The following is a 16805-nucleotide window of genomic DNA, read 5'->3' as shown; positions in this document are numbered from 1 at the left end:
GAGGCTCCGCGCACCGCGGAGGGGGCGGCTCTCAGCACCGCGCACCTGCGGAGGAGCGGCGGGCCCGGCGGGGCGGAGCGGCCGCGGGAATGAAACAGGCGGGAGCCGGCAGGACTTCTCCGAGTAGATTTTTTTTTTTATTGAAAGATGTGAGAATTCATCAAAACTGAACAGACAGATACCCGAGTAACCAGCACGTTGCAAATCATGTATCTTTTTATTTTAAAACAAATATAGAGCACAGTCCTGCCATATTTAAATTTATTATACTTTTTTTTTTTTGTTCTGGAGTGAAAAATAAAAACCTGAGGTTTATTCCTGCATTTTCTATACCCCGCACTGTAGCAATATTTTAGTTACATTTTGGATTCGTTAGTTTATTTTTTTTCTTGCAAAAGTCCGTTAAAGGATTGAAATCTTAGTTTTAATGACTCCAAAAATTGTTTTATCAGTGGCACATGATTGTCCTAGAGAACAGGCGGGATAAACAATATTTTAAAACACAGAGAAACCGATATCTCCTTCAATCACAAAGAGCTAAATAGTTTTCATTTACAATATATATGTTCATGTAAAATGAAAAAAAAAAAAAGAAAAAACTTAAATGCAAGGAGTTAAACTCTAAATATTATGTACACACCAATGTACAACTCTGAATAAATTAATACCAATTTGCATATTCTGGGATCCTTATAGCTTATTTACACAAATTACCATTTATTTCATAAATATCTGCCCAGGTACCCACGAGGCTCCCCCCGCCGTGCCCGCCCTGCGCGGCGGTGGCTGCCGAGGCGGTTTGGTTTCCATCTTCTGTTTCTTATCTCTTTTTTTTTTTTCTTTTTTAATTACTTTTTCCTTCCCCCTCCCCTTGCACAGATGAGGGTTTGGCCCCTCTCACCCCCCCACCGAGGCAGGGGCTGGGGCTGCCCCGTCCATCAGGTGTCTCAGCACCAGCTCATCACCCTCCTCCGAGCTGCCCAGTACCCGAAGCGGGGAATTGAAGGGGTCCTGGGGGCTCCAGGGCCTCGGTGGAGTGAGGGGAGCCGCTCCCAGCCCCACAGACGAAGGGGTGGGCAAGCCCTGCGCTCCAGCTGCTGCCTCCTGGCTCCTCTGGGGTGGTGGGTCCGCTTGGTCTGTGAGGTTCGTCCCTCTGCTCCAGCACCCTGCTCCCTGTCTGCTCCCACCCCTCGCTCCACAATAAATATTTATACTGTGCTGTACAAAATACCAGTGCTTCTCGCCCTGCCGGGAGGGCTCGCTGCCCACCCCGCCGGTCACTTTGGCGACTCCCTGCCGGGTGACAGCTCCCGCTGGCTCTCCAGCCCGCTCACCAGTCTCTGGATGTTCTGCAGTTCATTGAGGGACTCCTTCAGGGAGCCTTTGGGGGAGGCAGTGGGGCGCTGGCTGCCCCCCTTGTGCAGGGGCACCTCGGGCAGGGGACTGGATTCCCGGCTGCTGCCGGCCTTGGAGCCCTCGGAGCTGGGATTGAGGCTGGTGGGCAGGCCGGTGGTCAGCAGGTTGGTACTGGGCGGGATGGTGACCGGGAGCTGGTAGGGGCTGAAGCGCAGGCGGGGCCGGCTGCTGCCCAGGAAAGGGTTGCGGGACAGCGGCCCAGCGGCGGCCGCGCTGGTGGCCGGCATGGCCGAGGCGGCCGCTGCGGCTGCTGCCATGTAGGTGTAGGGGTAGGGGAAGAGTCCGCCGAAGGTGGGCACTGGGATTCCCTGTGGAGAGAGAAAGAGGGGTCAGAGCTGTGCTGGCGCTTTGCTGCATCCCCCCTCCTGCCTGCCCTCCCAGCTATGTTTCCTCAAGAAAGCCAAGGCAAATCTGGAACAGCCAGTGTCATCCTAAAAACAGAGTGTGGGGATGTCCACGTGTAACAGGCTGAGGGAGGTGGTAGAGCCCCATCCACCCCATCCCGACCCAGGCTGGTGACACCGAGCACAAACCCCTCTCTGAGATATACCCTGTCCCCTCCCTGCACGCTGCATGTCCTTGCCTGTGCAGCATCACAGCCCCTTAACCACATTAAAACACATTGTTAAGCAGAATCGATAAATTAGGGGAGTTCAAAGACATCTTTATGTATTTCATCAGAGGGGATGGGAAAGGCAACACCAGCACAGGCATTGTGGGAGCTGTTTCAGAGCTGACAGGAAGACAGGGAGCTGCTGGATGGGGACAGCCAGGTCAGGTAGGGCCACAGCTCCTGACTCTGCCCTTGACTGTGGAGGAGCCATAGCAGCTGCAAAATAATCAAGATTCCTCCTCAAATCAACCCTGAAGCCACCTTCAAAATGTCCCCCACGTTCTGCCTGTGCCACATCTGATAACATGTCAGGGGTGTGTCACTCCCTTGTCCCCATGGGCTGCAGAGGGCCTGGGGGAGGCTGAGGACACCAACAGCTCCTTCCCTGCAATGGGGCCACCCTGCATGTCTCCACACTGGGGGTGACACTGGCCAGGCCTGAACTGCATCCCCAAAGTGCTCCGCTCACTCAGGGAGCTTTTTGGGAAGACACGAAGAGGAGATTCCAGGGCCCAGCTGGGCAGCAGGGATAGGGACAGGGATGTGGGGCAGGAGCAGGGCCTTACCTGAGAGGCCAACATATGCTGGGAAAGGTGGAAAGGGAAGGGGGTGGCCGTCCCTGCCGCGCCCGGGGCGGACGAGAGGGCTCCATTCTCCAGGCTGCCCCCACCGGTCACAGAGGCCAGCAAGTGTCCCATGCCCATGGCAGAGAAGGCGCCGGGGGCCATGGCGAACTGTCCCGGGTGGATGAAGAGGGGCTGCCCAGCGCCCAGCGGGCTGAAGAACTGCTGCCCGTGGAGGCCGGAGAGAGCCAGGCTCTGCAGGTGCCCGGCACTCAGGTGCGGGGGACTGTCCGTGTGCACCATCAGCGGGGCGAAGGCCTCCTTGCCCAGCCCGCCGCCCTCCGTGTCCTTCTTGCCCGGGTCCGTCTCTTTCCTCCGTCCTTCCACCTTGTCCTTCTCCAGACTCCGTGTGCCGAACAGGCTCTCGCCAGGACCCTCCCGGGGGGATGCACCATCCTTGGCTTTCTCTGGGCTGTGCCTCTCCTTGCTTCGTTCCTCCAGGCACCGGGGGCTGCCACGGGGCGTCCCGTCCTCCCCGCTGGGGCTGGCTGCTGCCACCGGCCGCTCCTCAGGCGCCTTCTCCACCTCCGCGTCGCTGTCAGCCCCTGGCTTCTCCTCTGCAAGGGGATGGAGGGGCAGAGGGTCAGAGCAGAAGCACCCAGGGGAGGTGAGGAAGGGGTCACTTGCAAGAGCCCTGGTGTCAGGGAGAGGTTGTGATGGCGAAGCCGTATTGTTATTAATGGGAGAGACACATTTTGGGGGCAGAAATGGACCCTCATGCAATGGTCGCTCTGGGGAAAGGGGATTAACAACAGCAAGTCCTGTGGCTGTGCTAAACAGGAAAGACATGCTTGATGGAGAACCAGACTCTATTACAGCATCGCTCTTGTTAGCTGGAAACTCCAAGCGGGCTGCAGAGCGGGGATGAGGAGAGCAGGCAGCGGACAGCACGGGAGGAAATGGTCCTGCATATATTTAATTACGTGGAGCTGATCACCAATGTGCCGTGGATTTATTCCAAATGTGCAGGTTGAGACAGGTTAAAGAGGCAGTTTTAAAGCAGGGAGTATGGTACAGACTTCCCAAAAAGGGGCTTCAATTTAAAAAACCCCATTGAGCTCTCAGAGGAGGAAGGGGGATACGAGGCGAGGGGCTGGCAAGGGTGAGGGGAGCCGAGGCCCTGCTGGAACGGCTGCACTAAACGAGAAAAGCCTTTTGGTGCGGGTGAGGTGAAGCTCTGCAGGCTGGGGCAAATATTCGGGGAAGCCTTTGAAAGTGGAGAGGGGTGTAATAAACCCTGCCTCCAGCTCGGGGTGGGGGGTTGCAGTTTTGATAAAGGTTTGCAGGGAATCAAGTTGGTGAAAAGTTTAAAGAGCAGATTGATAGTGCGGCAAGACAAAACCCAGCATCGAACAACTGCAATGTAGGAGCTGCTGGTTTATTTTCATTTACCAGCTTGAAGCACTGGAGTTACAACATTTTTTCCTCTTTCAAATGCATTAATTTTTTCTTTTCTTTTCTCTTTTTTCTCTTTTTTATGGGGAAGTGTGAGATTCCCATGGAAGGCAGGGCACGCACCGGTGAGGAGCCGGGCTAACGTGGCAAGCACATGGGCTGCTTTGCCATTTCTTCTTGTATCATATAAATACAAGATGTCAGGTGTATAGAGGATCAAATATATATTCAAGATAAAATATATAAAGAGAAAAATATTTCAACTCGTGAATGCCATTTGCGTTTGCTGTTTTTGTCCTTTCAACCCTTGTGCTTCCCTGCGCGCATCCCCGTCTTTATTTTCCCCGCTGTTTTGCCTCAGTGCCCCCAGGAAATCAGCACGCAGCAGCCCTGAGGGAGCAGAACCGCGACTGTCTGGGGACATCTGGGGACATTTGGGGACCGCGACTCCTGCGTTACCTCTGCCGCTGCCCTTGAGGCGCAGGGGGCTGGGGAGGGCACCCACGGGCGAGTGGAGGGCATCGCGCACGGCCGAGGGCTCGCAGGAGGAGGCGTCTGACTCGCCGCCGTCACGGTCGGTCTTGCAGGGCTCCTCGTACATCCGCAGGGACGGCAGGGACAGCTGCTTCCTGCGGGCGAGAGGCAGCGTCGGGCACCGGCCGTCCCCCCGCGGGCACGGAGCCGGGGGAGCAGGCGCACCCCTTACCTCTTCTCCCGCCGGCCATTGCCCGTGTCCCGAAAGCCCTTGGCGAAGGGGTTGTTATCGATTTTCAGCTGGGTAATCTGTGAGGGCGGAGAAGGAGAGAGAGGGCGGCGTGAAGCCCTGGCCGCTCTCCCCAGCAGCCGTCGGGGAGCCCGGGGTGCGCGGCGCAGGCTGCGGAACCCGCGTTAACACACCGCATGCTTTATTAAAAATGATGCTGAGGTTTGGGCTTGAATTATTAATAGCGTCTTAATGATAGGAAGTTATTTTTCACGGCCCCCCGGAGGGAAGATGGCGACTGAGCTGCGCGGCGCTGGTTAAAAGCTATTCTTATCCCTCCCTGCCACGGGCTGCTGGGGCCGGCGACATCAGGGCGCTCAATAATGCATGGCTCTGAAACACGGCCCCGAGAGGGGTGCTGGAAAAGGCCCGGCTGCCCGGCCCCGCCGCGACCCCCGGCCCGGGCATCCCCCGGCCCGAGCATCCCCCGCCCGACGGGGCCCACGGCCGGCGGCCACCCCGCGCAGCTTGCGGCGGGCGAGCAGACAAAGTGCTCTTTAATCGATTGTGACTCTTCGCCATAAACTTTACGAGGGAAACAAGCCCACCAGGACCCTCAGACAGAGCTGTCAATTAGCATCAGCAGCCAGGGGTGGAGGTGGGGGTCACCTTTTGGGTTAAAACACACACACTACTCTTGGAAGGGGATGGCAGAGGCTCTCTGCTCCCCATCGTGCTCTCCTGGCTCTGCCTGCTTACAGGGTGACACTTGCTAAATCACGAAAGCAACTAAAATTAGCTTATCTGGCTCTATTTTTTGGCTCCTCCAGAGCCCTGGGCACCTTCTCGGTGAGGCTGCCCAGGCCTGGTGCTGCTCTCCACAGCCTGGGCCTGCAGCAAAGACTTCCACAGCCCAGAAAGGTGCAACAAACTCCATGAGGGAATTATTAATAGTAATAATAGAAATACTGACAATAGCATTGATATTAATACTAAAAATAGCAATAATCATACAAGCAGTATGAGGGTGCATCCTACTCTGAGGGCTTGAGGTTTAACCTTTCTCCTGTTGCTGCCTTTTGGCCGCTCTGCCCTGAAATATCCTCACGAACACACACACACACACAAAAATACCCTGATCCTGGGTAGGGGATGGAACAGGGGTGATGGGACAGGGACAGTGAGAGGGCAGGGAGAGGCACAGGGGCTGCCTGGCCATACCTTGTCATTCTGGTAGGCAGTGACGGCGATGAAGTCGGTCTCGGGGAACACATAGGTGCGGAAGGTGCTGTAGGGCAGCTTGAGGATGTCGTTGGCCCGGACTATGTGGAACCTGGGCTGGTACTTGTGCATGGAATTCAGGATGGTCTGGGTGGGCGAGAGAGCACAGCCCGCGGCTGCCATCAGCCCCACACTCTGTGGGACACACGCATCCAGCTCCCTCCCTAAAAAAAACCCTTTTCTCCCGAAAACAACCAAAAAAAGTGCACCCCACAAATTCACTGGCAGATGCCAGAGAGGAGGATTTCTTTTTTCTGTTGTTGATGCCATTGCAGGATCTGTCCCCAAAGAAGGAGGTCAGGGAACGCAGGCACAACAGCATCTTTGCGGGTGTTAAGCACGGCAATAAAGCAGCAAAAGGGATCTCCCTGTTTTATTACAGCCCTGCAAACGCGAGGCGACTTTTTGACAAGTTTCTCACCGCTTTTCATATTTCCGTCCTTAAAAATAAATTACTATCCCTCACCACCACAAAAAAAATAATGTTAAAAGGCTCTGGGTTAGTGTCGGGGGCGGCAGGAGACGGTGCCAGCCCCAACCAGAGCCTGCGACCTGAAAGGAGCGTTTCACCACGAGCCACAGCAAATTTATGTCTCGGAGCAACGTTGCAGAAGTAACAGCCTTTTTTTTTTTTTTTTTTTTCCAACCAGGTGTCTGAAAGCCTCGCCAACACTCAAAGCCGTTCTCTACCCTCTCGTTTTATTTTTTGAGTTTGGTTGGTTGGGTTTTTTTTTATAAAACCCGAATTCCCCGCGATTTGGCTGAGGATTTTTGGAAGCGGCTGAACACCCCAAGCCGCGCCCCTGGGGCCGCTCCGACCCCTTGCCCCTCGCTGCCTGTTTTCCTGCTCGATAACGTTGAAATAATTCCCCAACCTGCTGTGGTCGGATTGAAATGTAGAATTCACTGCCCAGAATTCGTAGAGGAACGGCGAAAGCCTGAGTAATTATTGTCAAATAACGTCGCCCAAATGGCTAAATAATTATCACTTCATTTCGGTTTAGAAGGTAATAAAAAAAATCCCCCCCCTTTTTTTTTAACCCAAGCAATAATCACCTGCTGATGAACTGTCGGATCGCTGTTCTATTGATATAATCTAGACGGGATTTATCATGAAAATGGTGCAAAAAGTCTCATTCAGGCGTGCAAATCTGAATTCCTTTAAAAAAAAATAATCATCCCTCTCTGACCAGATGGGCACTGGCTAAACCCTCGTCTCCCAGATTTAACACAGTCCGGATTTTGGACAACGACAGATACCAGAAATCTTTAACTGAAGGAGGCAAACCGTTAAAAGCACTGAACCAAACTAGTTTTTCACCAGTACAAAAAAAGAGGTATTTTTTAGACTCCTTCTCTATCGATTTACCTTGCTGGCTATAAATAACCCCGCAATGTATTATTTAACAAAGACGCTGTTTCCTGCCTTAAGAGAAAAAAATAAAAGCGAGAGAGAAAAAAATTAAAAAAAAAAAAAAAAAAAGAGAGTGGAAAAAATAGAGAGGGGAAAAAAATAAAAAGAGAGGAGAAAGTTCTCCGGGAGTCGCGGAGCTGCTCCGCGCTCCCCACCCGAGCGGGGTCCCGCAGCCCCCGCAGCGCGGCTGCCCCGGGCTCCGCCGGCCCCGGCTCCCCGCTAATTACCGTATCAGCAGCGCGGCACGATGAACTTTCCCTTTATCGCCCTAAATGCTTGCTCAGAGGAAGGAGAACTGGCTGAGGCGCTGGGATTTCCCCCTCCGTGCATTCCCGCAGGATCGCGCTCCCCTCCCGTTCTGACTCTGCTTTCTGCGGGTCTCTGCAAATGCCCAACACTCTTCGCTGTCTTTCTTTTCTCTCTCCCTCTCTATTCTTCCTTTCTTAGTATTTTTTTTTTTTTTTGGTTGGTTGGGTGGTGGGGGTTTTTTTTGTTGTTTTTTTGGGGTTTTTTGTTAGTAGATTTTTGGCTTATTTTTTTTGTTTTGTTTTGCCACCTTTAGGTGATGCAGATATCATCAACAGGGAAATAAATAGGGGCTTTCAGAGGCAGATGGTCCGGCTGCCAACGACTCCAACGCTTCTCCCGGCTGCGGAAACCCAGCGCAGGTGCCGCCGGCCCCGGCTCCGCTCCCCCCGGCTCGGCCCGGCTCGGCTCGGCCCCAGTGGCAGCGACAGCCCCTGTCCGCCCGCCGCCCCGTCGGGGCTTCCCCGGCTGCAGCCCCCGCACGGCCTCGGCTCCGCACATCCACCTCCCTAAATTCCTCTCCCCACGGAGCCTCGCAGGCTGGGAAGAAGCAGCAGGACCGGCCGTGGAGGCCGGGGATGCGGGAGCCAAGGGAAGCCCGAGGCCCGAGGCAGCCCAACCCTCCTTTTTCCCCCGGAAAACGGGAGCTGCCCCTCGGGGCCGGGCAGGACCAGGGGCTGGGGGCTGAGGGACAGCCAGGCCACCGCAAGGCCCGGCCAGGCCCCGCCGCCCAGCCCGGCCCAGCTGAAGGAGGCTCTGAGGCCCCGCGGTTCCCCCGGGGAGATCACGGGCAGCCTCCGCACCGGGCAAACCCCGCACCGGGCAAACCCCGCGCCTGCCCGGGGTCCCTGCCCGGTGATCCCTGCCCAGGGGGCTCCGCTCTGCCCCGCAGCCGCACTTACAAAGCCATGCTTATCCGAGATGTTGTTGGTGAGCTTGAGCTTGTGAAAGGCAACAGGTTTGGCCATCCACTGCTCCCCCGTGGCCGGGCTGTCGGGGTGGATGTACATGCGTTTGGGCATCTCCGGGTCGGCCTTTCCAGCCACCATCCAGCGGGAGTTGTGGAACTTGTACCGGCAATCGTCGGCCGCCACTATATCCATCAGCAAAATGTACTTGGCCTTCTTGTCCAGGCCGCTCACCCGCACCTTGAACGGGGGGAACATCCTCCTGCGGAGAGACCCAGAGTGCTACAGGGCTGCCCCCGCCCGCCGCCGACCCCTGACGGCTGCGGCCGCACCGAGCCCCCGGCACCGCCCGGCCCCGGCCCCACCGAGCCCCCCGCACCGCCCGGCCCAGGCTGCTGCTCCCAAACCACCATCTTTTAGTTTAGTTCGCTGAGGATTGCCAGTCTTCCTCACGTGCCCCCTCTTCTCATCCCACGGTGCTGCCCACACCGTGGCAGAAAGCAAGGAAAAAGCTCAAAATTCCCATTTCGGGAAATAAGGGGCGAAAACATATCCTTGTTTTCCCCTATTTCTCTGCCCTTCGCCGACTCGCTTGCTCAGCACTCCCGGCTGCCTCCCCCGGGCCCGGGGCCACGGGCAGGGCCGGGGACGACCCCGGACGTGGGGAAAGTTTGGCAGAAGGGAAGGAAGCGGCGGAAACAACGGGAGCGGGGGATTCCGAGCGCTCAATTATCGTGCAAGAATTTAAATTCGGGATCGCGCTCGGAAAAGTAATAATGGGGGGGGGGGGGGGGTGGAGCGGTGACGGGAAAGCTCGGAGAAGGGGTGAAACACCTCCGAAAAACTCCAGGGATCGAAACTCCCCGCGTTAATTCATGGGGACGGATGGGAAGCGGGATGGAGCGAGGGGCGAGGGCGCTGCGCGGCCGCGCAGGTGCGGGGCGGGCTGGGGGGGCTGCGCGGGGCTGTGCGGGGCCGGCTCTTACCTCCCAGACTTGGTGATCACCATCTCGGTGCCCAGCTTGTGAAACTGGTCCCAAAGCTCTTTGGCTTCCAGCGTTACTTTGGGGTCGTCCTCGACCTCCTCCTCGGGCTCCAGGCTTTTGAGCGAGCGCAGATGGGCGGCTTGGTGGTGGTGTCCCAGGGCCGAGACGTGCAGCCCGGCCTCGGCCGCCCCGGCCAGCCCCGGGTCCGGCATGGGCTTCGCCAGCGCCGCCGGAGGCAGAGCCAGAGCCGGGAAAAAGGACGGCTGGGCGGCTGCGAGGAAAGCGGACATGGGGAAGTCAGCCGGCCGGGGTGCGTGGAAGGGGTGGTAAGCCATGGCAGTCCCTGGGAAGGCTGGATCTCTCATCGGTGCATCCACAAATCCAGGAGAAAAAGAGGGATTCCCTTTACAAAAATGCGTGTGTGTGTATTTGTTGTTTTTTTTTTTTTTTTCCCCTCTCCTACCCAGCGAACTCGCTCGAGTCTCTGGAAGAGGAAGGAAAATCAGCAACACACACGCACACACTCTCCAAAAGAAAAAAAAAAAAAAAAAAAAGCATAAAAAAAGAGGCGAAAATCAGCCGATCTAGATTCGGGAAAAAGAAAAAAACAAAAAGAAAAAAAATAAGAAGGAAAAAAAAAAGGAAAAGCGAGGCAGTTCCCGGCTCCAGGGACTCCCGGTCTGCGGAGGGGAGACAGTAGGTCCTTATTTTTTGTTGTTGTTGTTGTTGCAGCGAGGGAGAGCGAGCGAGGGAACGAGCCCTCCCAGGAAAGTCCTTCCCGACACTAAAATAGAAACAAAAGCCGGGTCGGGGCTGCGCGGGGCTGCGCGGGGCGCGGCGGGGCAGGGGCGGCCGCGCTGCCCTCACACCCCCGCGGGCCCGGGCTGCGCCCCGGCGGGGCCGGCCCGGCTCCGCGCTCCGCGCTCGGCGCTGGGGCTCGGGCTGCTCATGGCCAAAGGAGCCGAGTGGGAACGGTGAGATCTTGTCCTGATCTCTGTAAAACTGTGACTATCTCACATGTCCTTCCTGCTCTGATCCGCTCGCTAATGAGCCAAGCCCCCTTGATTGCTGATTTTACGCGTTTCAGACCAATTGTGGATCTGCATAGGCGGGGTTTTGACAGCTCCGGCCAAGCTCCGGGCGCGGGGGGGCGGGGGGCGCGGAGGGAGGGAGGAAGGGAAGAAGGGAAGGAAAAAAAAAGGGAGGAAAAAAAAAAGAAGAAGAAGGTGTCGGAAGCATCGGCAGTAAGAAAACATGTCAACAGAATAAAATATTAACCAATGACAGTGAAAAGTGCTCGAAATCCCACCCCCGGCTCCTTTCCGCATACCGGGTCAGCCCCGGCTGCGCCGCCGGTGCGGGGCCAGCGCGGAGCCACCTCGGCGGAGCGGGGAGCGGAGCCACGGGGGCGGGGGGCGGCGGCAGAGGCCCCCGCCGGTCTCCGTGGGGGCGGCAGGCCGGGGAGGGGGGGAGAGGCCGGGGGAGCCCGGCTGCGGCCGCCTTACGACAGATCCTGGAGAGCGGATCGCGGTGGGGCGCGCCCCGCCCGCCGCTCCGCGCACAACCGCGCACAACCGCGCAGCGCCGACGGGGCGGCCGCCGGGAGCGCGGCCCGGCGGAGAGTTGCGGGCGGCGGCGAGGCCCCGAGCGGCGACCTCCAGCGCGGGTGAGTCGCTCCCAGCCGTCGCCCCCCACCCTGCCGGCAGCCGCCCCGACCGGGGGCGGGGGGGTCCCGCCCGCAGCTCCGCGCCCGCGGCGGAGGCGCAGACCCCGCCGTCGAGGCGCGTCGGTACGCGGCCGAGGGCCGGCGCGGCGGTGCCCGGCCGGAGGGGCTGTTTACCCGGGCGGGGGGAGGCAGATAAGGAGGAGGGGGGGACACTCCGGGGCTGTTTGCTGAGGGATTAGGGCCGGTCCCGCCGCGCCGGGGCCCGGGGGGGGCGGCGGGCGCGGTGGGTGTCCCCTCGGAGAGGCCGGTTTGGAGATCTGCGCTGATTAACTGAGGGCCGCGGTGGCTGAAGAGGGCCCTGGCGCCAGGCGGCTGAGCCCTCACAATAAAGACCCGTCTCTTGTCACTTCATATTTACCCCCAAATCTTCAAAAAGCGCCCTGCCATCCTTCCAAGGCTCCTGCCCCCGCCGCCTGCGCTACGACCAGGCGGGACGGGGGGGTGGCCGCCGGCCCACTCCTCTGCCCGCCGGCCTGTCCCCCCCCGCCCCCGGGCCCTCTCGCTCCACGGATGCGCAGCGAGGCGCGGCCGCAGCAGCTCGGAGCCCTCGTGGTCCTGTGTCGCTGCTCCCCGCGCAGGGTGGGATGCGGGGACCCCCGGGTGCCCCCTTCCCATCTCCGCTTCTCCTCTTTATTCCTCCGCCCCGGTTCATCCTGCTGATAGCGACCCTCGCTCGCAGCCCCCGGCGGAGCCCCATCCCCATCCCCGGGCTCTTCTCGGGGCCGATCTCCACCTGCCCGCGTCCCGCGGCAGGTTCACCTCTGCCCGCACCGCGCCCGGCCTCGCACCGCGCCCTACGGGGCGGGCACCACACGTCACCCCCCGAGGCTGCCCGGGGCGGCGGGGCCGGGGGGGTCCCGCTGACCATTGAACGGGCAACGGGGACTGAAATTTAAACCCCGTTTGGACTTTGCTTCATCGCCGCCGTGGAAAACTGCTGACGGCAGCTTTGGCAAAAGTGGGGCTTGCTTGTATATTTTTTTTTCCAATTTCTCCCCCCTCACGAAGGAAAAGTGGAGCCTTTCATTTTCTCGGGGCGAATCTCCCCACCCCGGGACACGGTTCTCCCGCGGACACCTCGCCCGCTGCTCCACGGGGAGACGCGGGGCCCGGCCCTTCTGGGCCTGGAGCAGCCGTGTCCCCGAGGGGAAAGGTCGCCCGTCCTGCCGGCCCACCGGCACCCCGCCCGCGCCCCCCGCACCGCTGTAACGCCGCAAGCGGCCTCGCCTGCAGAATAAAACCGATCCAGAGAAGCCTCGTCTCCCCGACCTTCCGTAGCGACGGCCGCCGGCGGGGCTGCGGGGATGGGGGGCTAAGGGGGACCGGGTACCATTGGGGACCGGGGTACCCACTGCGCTGCTACCCCTCGCGGCCCCGGTCACGACAGGCGCAGACATGACCCAGGATCCTGCACCGATGGACGGGCCATGCCCGCGCATCGCCCGTCGGTGACCGAGCACCGGGCAGGGAGAGAGGAGCCAGCGGACTCGGTTCCCGTCCCGAGGAACGGTGACGAGAAGTGTTTCCGCGCAGTCCCCTTCCAGGGAAGGTTTTCCAACCTGCCCCAGGGCGCTGCAGCGCTCGGGGCCACCGTGCCCGGCTCCTGGGAGCCGTCCCTGTCGCCCGCGGGCTGGGCTCTGCGCTGGCCAGCGGTCCCCAGGCTGGGCGTATGGAGACCCGGTTTGTCTCGTGGATTCGTCCCGGGGATCCGCCCTGGGATCCGTCCCCGTTCAGCCCGGGGAAATCGTCCCGTCGGGCCGCCCCCGCCCCCCACCCGCCCCGCATCGCGGCCCTGCTCGCTCTTCCCCTTTCATCTCTGCCCATCTCCACTCATCATCCCTTTTCTATTTTTAGCCGGTAGACTTAGGCCTTGGCGCCAGGCCGTTTAAGACCTGTCAAAGTCCTTCATATTTCCCTCATGTCACATGGACCTTTCGCTCCCTTCCCCGCGCCATGCGAGGGCCGTAATTTGGATCTGTGAGCTGGTGAGCAAATGCAATTTGCTCTTCTCCATCGCTGTGTTGTCTCCGTGACCCCAGCCAGCAGGACGGCTGGTGTCCTGTCCGGGGCACTTACACAAATTGCGGGTGATTGATGAAAAATAACAATTCTCACAAGCAGCCGGGCCTCCGCCTTCCCCTCCTCCCGGCTCCACCGGGCTGCGGCGGCCCCGTGCCCCGGGGAGCGCTCGCCCCCAACGGGGTGCGCCGGCCGCGAAAGGGGCTCCAGGCGAAAGGGGTTTTCTTGTGCCCAGGGCGAGCCATCGGGCCCCCCATTCCCGGCGGTGATGCCACGGCCAGAGGAGACCCCCGGGCCCTTGGGAAGGGCGGGCCGGCTGCTCGCACCTTCCCAAGCTGGGGGAGTCGAACGGGGGTGGAAACAGGAGGGAGAGAAACGGTGCCCCAGGGTTGGGCTCCACGATCCTTCCCCGGGAGCTGCCGGACAGACAGACCTGGGGATGTCAGAGACGCCCCGAGCGAAGCCGCAGGTGCGAGGTGGGGGAGCTCCCTCCGTCCCGAAGGGGACCGGGTCCTCGCGGGACTCGATTGCCCCTCCAGCCCCGGGGTGCGTCCCCCGGTCGCCCCTGCAGCCTCATCTGGGCCGTGGGGCAGGCGGGGAGGAGGCGAGGGGCGGCCCCGCAGCCTCAGCAGCTTCCTCGGTCCCTCTTTTCCGCTCCACCTTAGAGAGGAAAAGAACCCCACGTGTGACGAAACTGTCCTCGTTTGATCTCACCCACCCGCGCCCAGGACACCCCTCCTCCGCTTTCCTTCTCCGGGGCGCCGCATCTCCCCTCACACCCTTCGGCGGGGTGGAAATCCCCTTATCCCCGGAGATCCCGGGAAAACGACTCTGCCCCCCGCCGTGCTCCGGTGCCCGCTGGAGGGGACGGGAAGGGGTCACCGGGCACGGGGGCCCGGCTGATGCCCTTTTACCGACAGCCGCCGAGAGATGCTCGGTCTGACACCGCCACCCTCCTTTTCCTCCCGCTGCGCGGCCGCGGAGCTGCGCGCCCCTTCCGTGCGCAAGGAACCCCGCGGAACCCCGCCAGCGCGGCAGCCCCCGGGCCGCCCCCCCATCTGAGATCCCCCTGCCCTCAGACTGTTTAGATTTCTCTCCAGCTTTAAAGAAAATATTTCCAGTAATCCAGATTTCTGGAAAATAACAACATGCGGGGAGACGCAGACACAAACGCCGCTGAAGTTTATCCAGAGTTTGAACAATTTATAAACACATTTCCCAGCCTGTTTGGCAGGGCGGGCGGCGAGTGACCCCGGCCCGGCCGGGAGGAGACACACGCATCCTCCATCCCCCCGTTACTCCGCGCCGCTTGGAGCTGTGAGCTTGCTCAGCCCTGCGCTAAATTGAATTTTAAATTATTTTATTATGTTTTTTAGTTACGGAGCGCTGTCCCTGCGCGGGGGCGGAGTGACCCCCTCCAGCCCCGCGCACCCGGGGCTCTCCACGTCGGAGCGCGCTGCCGAGCCCGCACTGAGCCCGCTGCCTTAAAAGGAGACGGGAGCCCCGGTCCGGGTCGTGCCAGAGCGGGGGGACCTGCCTGGAACCCGGGCTGGCACCGAGGATGGGGATGGGAACGGGTGCGGGGATGGGGATGGAGGGGCGCGGTGCGGGATCATGCAAATCCCTCTGTTTAAAAAACTTCCATTTGAGAAAGTGTGTCACATCCCGGCGCAGGCGCCTAATCCCGGGCTAATGGCATTATCGCCGCCTCATCGCCGTCATGGGATGGGGCCGGGGGCGAGCACCCCCCGCCCGCCGCCACGCGTGACCGCGGCTCGGTCCTGCGGGGAAACGGAGCCGCAGATCCGCCCCGCTCCTTCGGGGTGCTCCTTGTCGGGAGCCCGGGGTCGGTGTCGCTGCCCCTCCCGGGTCCCTTGGTTCCCCCTCGGAGACTCTATCGGCGCCCATCGATAACCGGGGTCCCGCGGTCCTCCCGCGTTCCCCGAGCGAAGCCGGTCTCCGGAGGGGCGAGCCGGGGCTCGTCTCTTAAATCAAACAGCTCCAGCAAACGGCGTTATTTGATAAAATGATGCTGTTGGGGTCCCTGCCCTGCTTCCTCTCCGGATTAACAGCGAGGATTTGGGCTCGTTCTGCTGCACAGTGCCCGGAGTGGCCGGGACGAGGCCGCCTGACTCCCGCAGCCAGAGACGTCCTGGCAGAACACGGGAAAAGTGACAGAATCGGCGGTTCTGGGAGAAGAGAAAAAAATCACTGGGGGGCTCCACACCCGATACAACCTCCCCAGTCGCCACCCCCACAAAGCTGCCCTCTGGGAGGGGACCCTGCCTGTACCTGGGCAACAAAATCCTCGAGGACAGGGGACATCTCAGTTTCTCTCCCTTCTTAGTTTTATTTTTCAAACTGCTCCTGGTGGATGCAGTCCCCTCCTGTTGCCTCTGGGAGGGGGAAGGTGCAGGGTAGCCCCCAGCCCCACGAGGGTCACTCAGCCCTCCTGGTCCCCAGGCCCCCTTGCATCCCCAGAATCCCTTTTCTCCCTGTTTGGGGCCAGGAGTTTGGCAGGAGTTACAGAAACAAAGGAAGGATGAGTGAGCTGGCCCTGTGTGGGCAGAGCTGACAGGGTCTCACATCTTGGCCTGTTTGCCTCAGACGGGATCTGGGAACTTGTCTGGAATCACATCTAAAGCAGGATCTGACGCCGCTGCTCCCACGTCACGTGAGTTGTGGTTTTGGTCTAGGTTTGACTTTTAGAATTGCAGAAAATCACTGTCTCGTGTTTATAGGAGACAGCATTTCACTGGCGAGAGAATAAAACCAGCCAGAATAAATCACGAGCTGGTCTTGGGCAGGAAAAACACTTTTCATTGCACCTGTCCCTTTCCTGGGTGTTTCATCATGGACAAATTTGATGTGTACCAGCACTGCATGGAAGGGCCAACTCTCATAATCTTTATTTACATTTCCTCCAAACCCCAGTGCTCCTCCAAGCCACTCTTTGCCAGAGGCAGAGAGGTGGAACATGCCTTTGCAGGCAGGACAGGCTCTTGCCATCTTTCAATTCTTGAAACCAGTCTGGAAATTCAAACTGCTCTGGGGCAAGGCCTCATCTCAGCCCTGCATCCAGCACCATTCCTGGGCACCTCTCCATTGCACTTAATTTTCTCATTGCCCAGCTTTTTCCTCAGTTCTCTGTAGGTGCTGGGCTCTTGCACTGACCATCCTGGGGAATTTGGGGGTCTTGGCATGGGCACACAACACGCTGAAACCTGCCACCCTCAAGCCCCTCTTTTCCAGCTCCTCGCCCACACGAGCTCTGCAGTGCTGGCAGATTGCTCTCCAGGGCGTTTTCCAGGGATACCTCAACGGAGACAGCACCAAATAACAAGTAAATAACAGCCCCGACGCCGAGCTGCCGGCACAAAGCAAGCAATTGCCCTTCACGTAGGTCACTAATCTC

At 59.5% G+C, this 16805-nt stretch overlaps 1 protein-coding gene across 1 annotated transcript; it reads right to left on the bottom strand.

The window, feature by feature from the left end:
- Positions 1 to 115: 115 nt before the first annotated feature.
- TBX2 (T-box transcription factor 2) lies at positions 116 to 10502 on the bottom strand. The gene is made up of 7 exons (XM_032129581.1): positions 9646 to 10502; positions 8654 to 8921; positions 5972 to 6118; positions 4754 to 4830; positions 4507 to 4676; positions 2596 to 3209; positions 116 to 1724 (listed from the first exon to the last, which is right to left on the bottom strand). The coding sequence occupies exons 1-7, from the start codon at positions 10008 to 10010 to the stop codon at positions 1278 to 1280; spliced, it is 2088 nt and encodes a 695-aa protein (XP_031985472.1). The 5' UTR covers positions 10011 to 10502; the 3' UTR covers positions 116 to 1277.
- Positions 10503 to 16805: the final 6303 nt, after the last annotated feature.

Source organism: Corvus moneduloides, chromosome 20, assembly GCF_009650955.1.
Source record: "Corvus moneduloides isolate bCorMon1 chromosome 20, bCorMon1.pri, whole genome shotgun sequence".
Taxonomy (NCBI): domain Eukaryota; kingdom Metazoa; phylum Chordata; class Aves; order Passeriformes; family Corvidae; genus Corvus; species Corvus moneduloides.
Note: the sequence above shows the minus strand (reverse complement) of the source record. Positions and strands in the feature narration are given on the sequence as shown.

Bases quoted from the DNA above. Each gene is read 5' to 3' on its own strand.
- TBX2 (XM_032129581.1), bottom strand. From the start codon at position 10,010: ATGAGAGATCCAGCCTTCCCAGGGACTGCCATGGCTTACCACCCCTTC. The intron at 8,922-9,645 runs GTAAGAGCCGGC...GTCTCTCCGCAG, and splicing joins GTGATCACCAAGTCTGGGAG to GAGGATGTTCCCCCCGTTCA. The intron at 4,831-5,971 runs GTATGGCCAGGC...CCGCCCTCACAG, and splicing joins CTGCCTACCAGAATGACAAG to ATTACCCAGCTGAAAATCGA.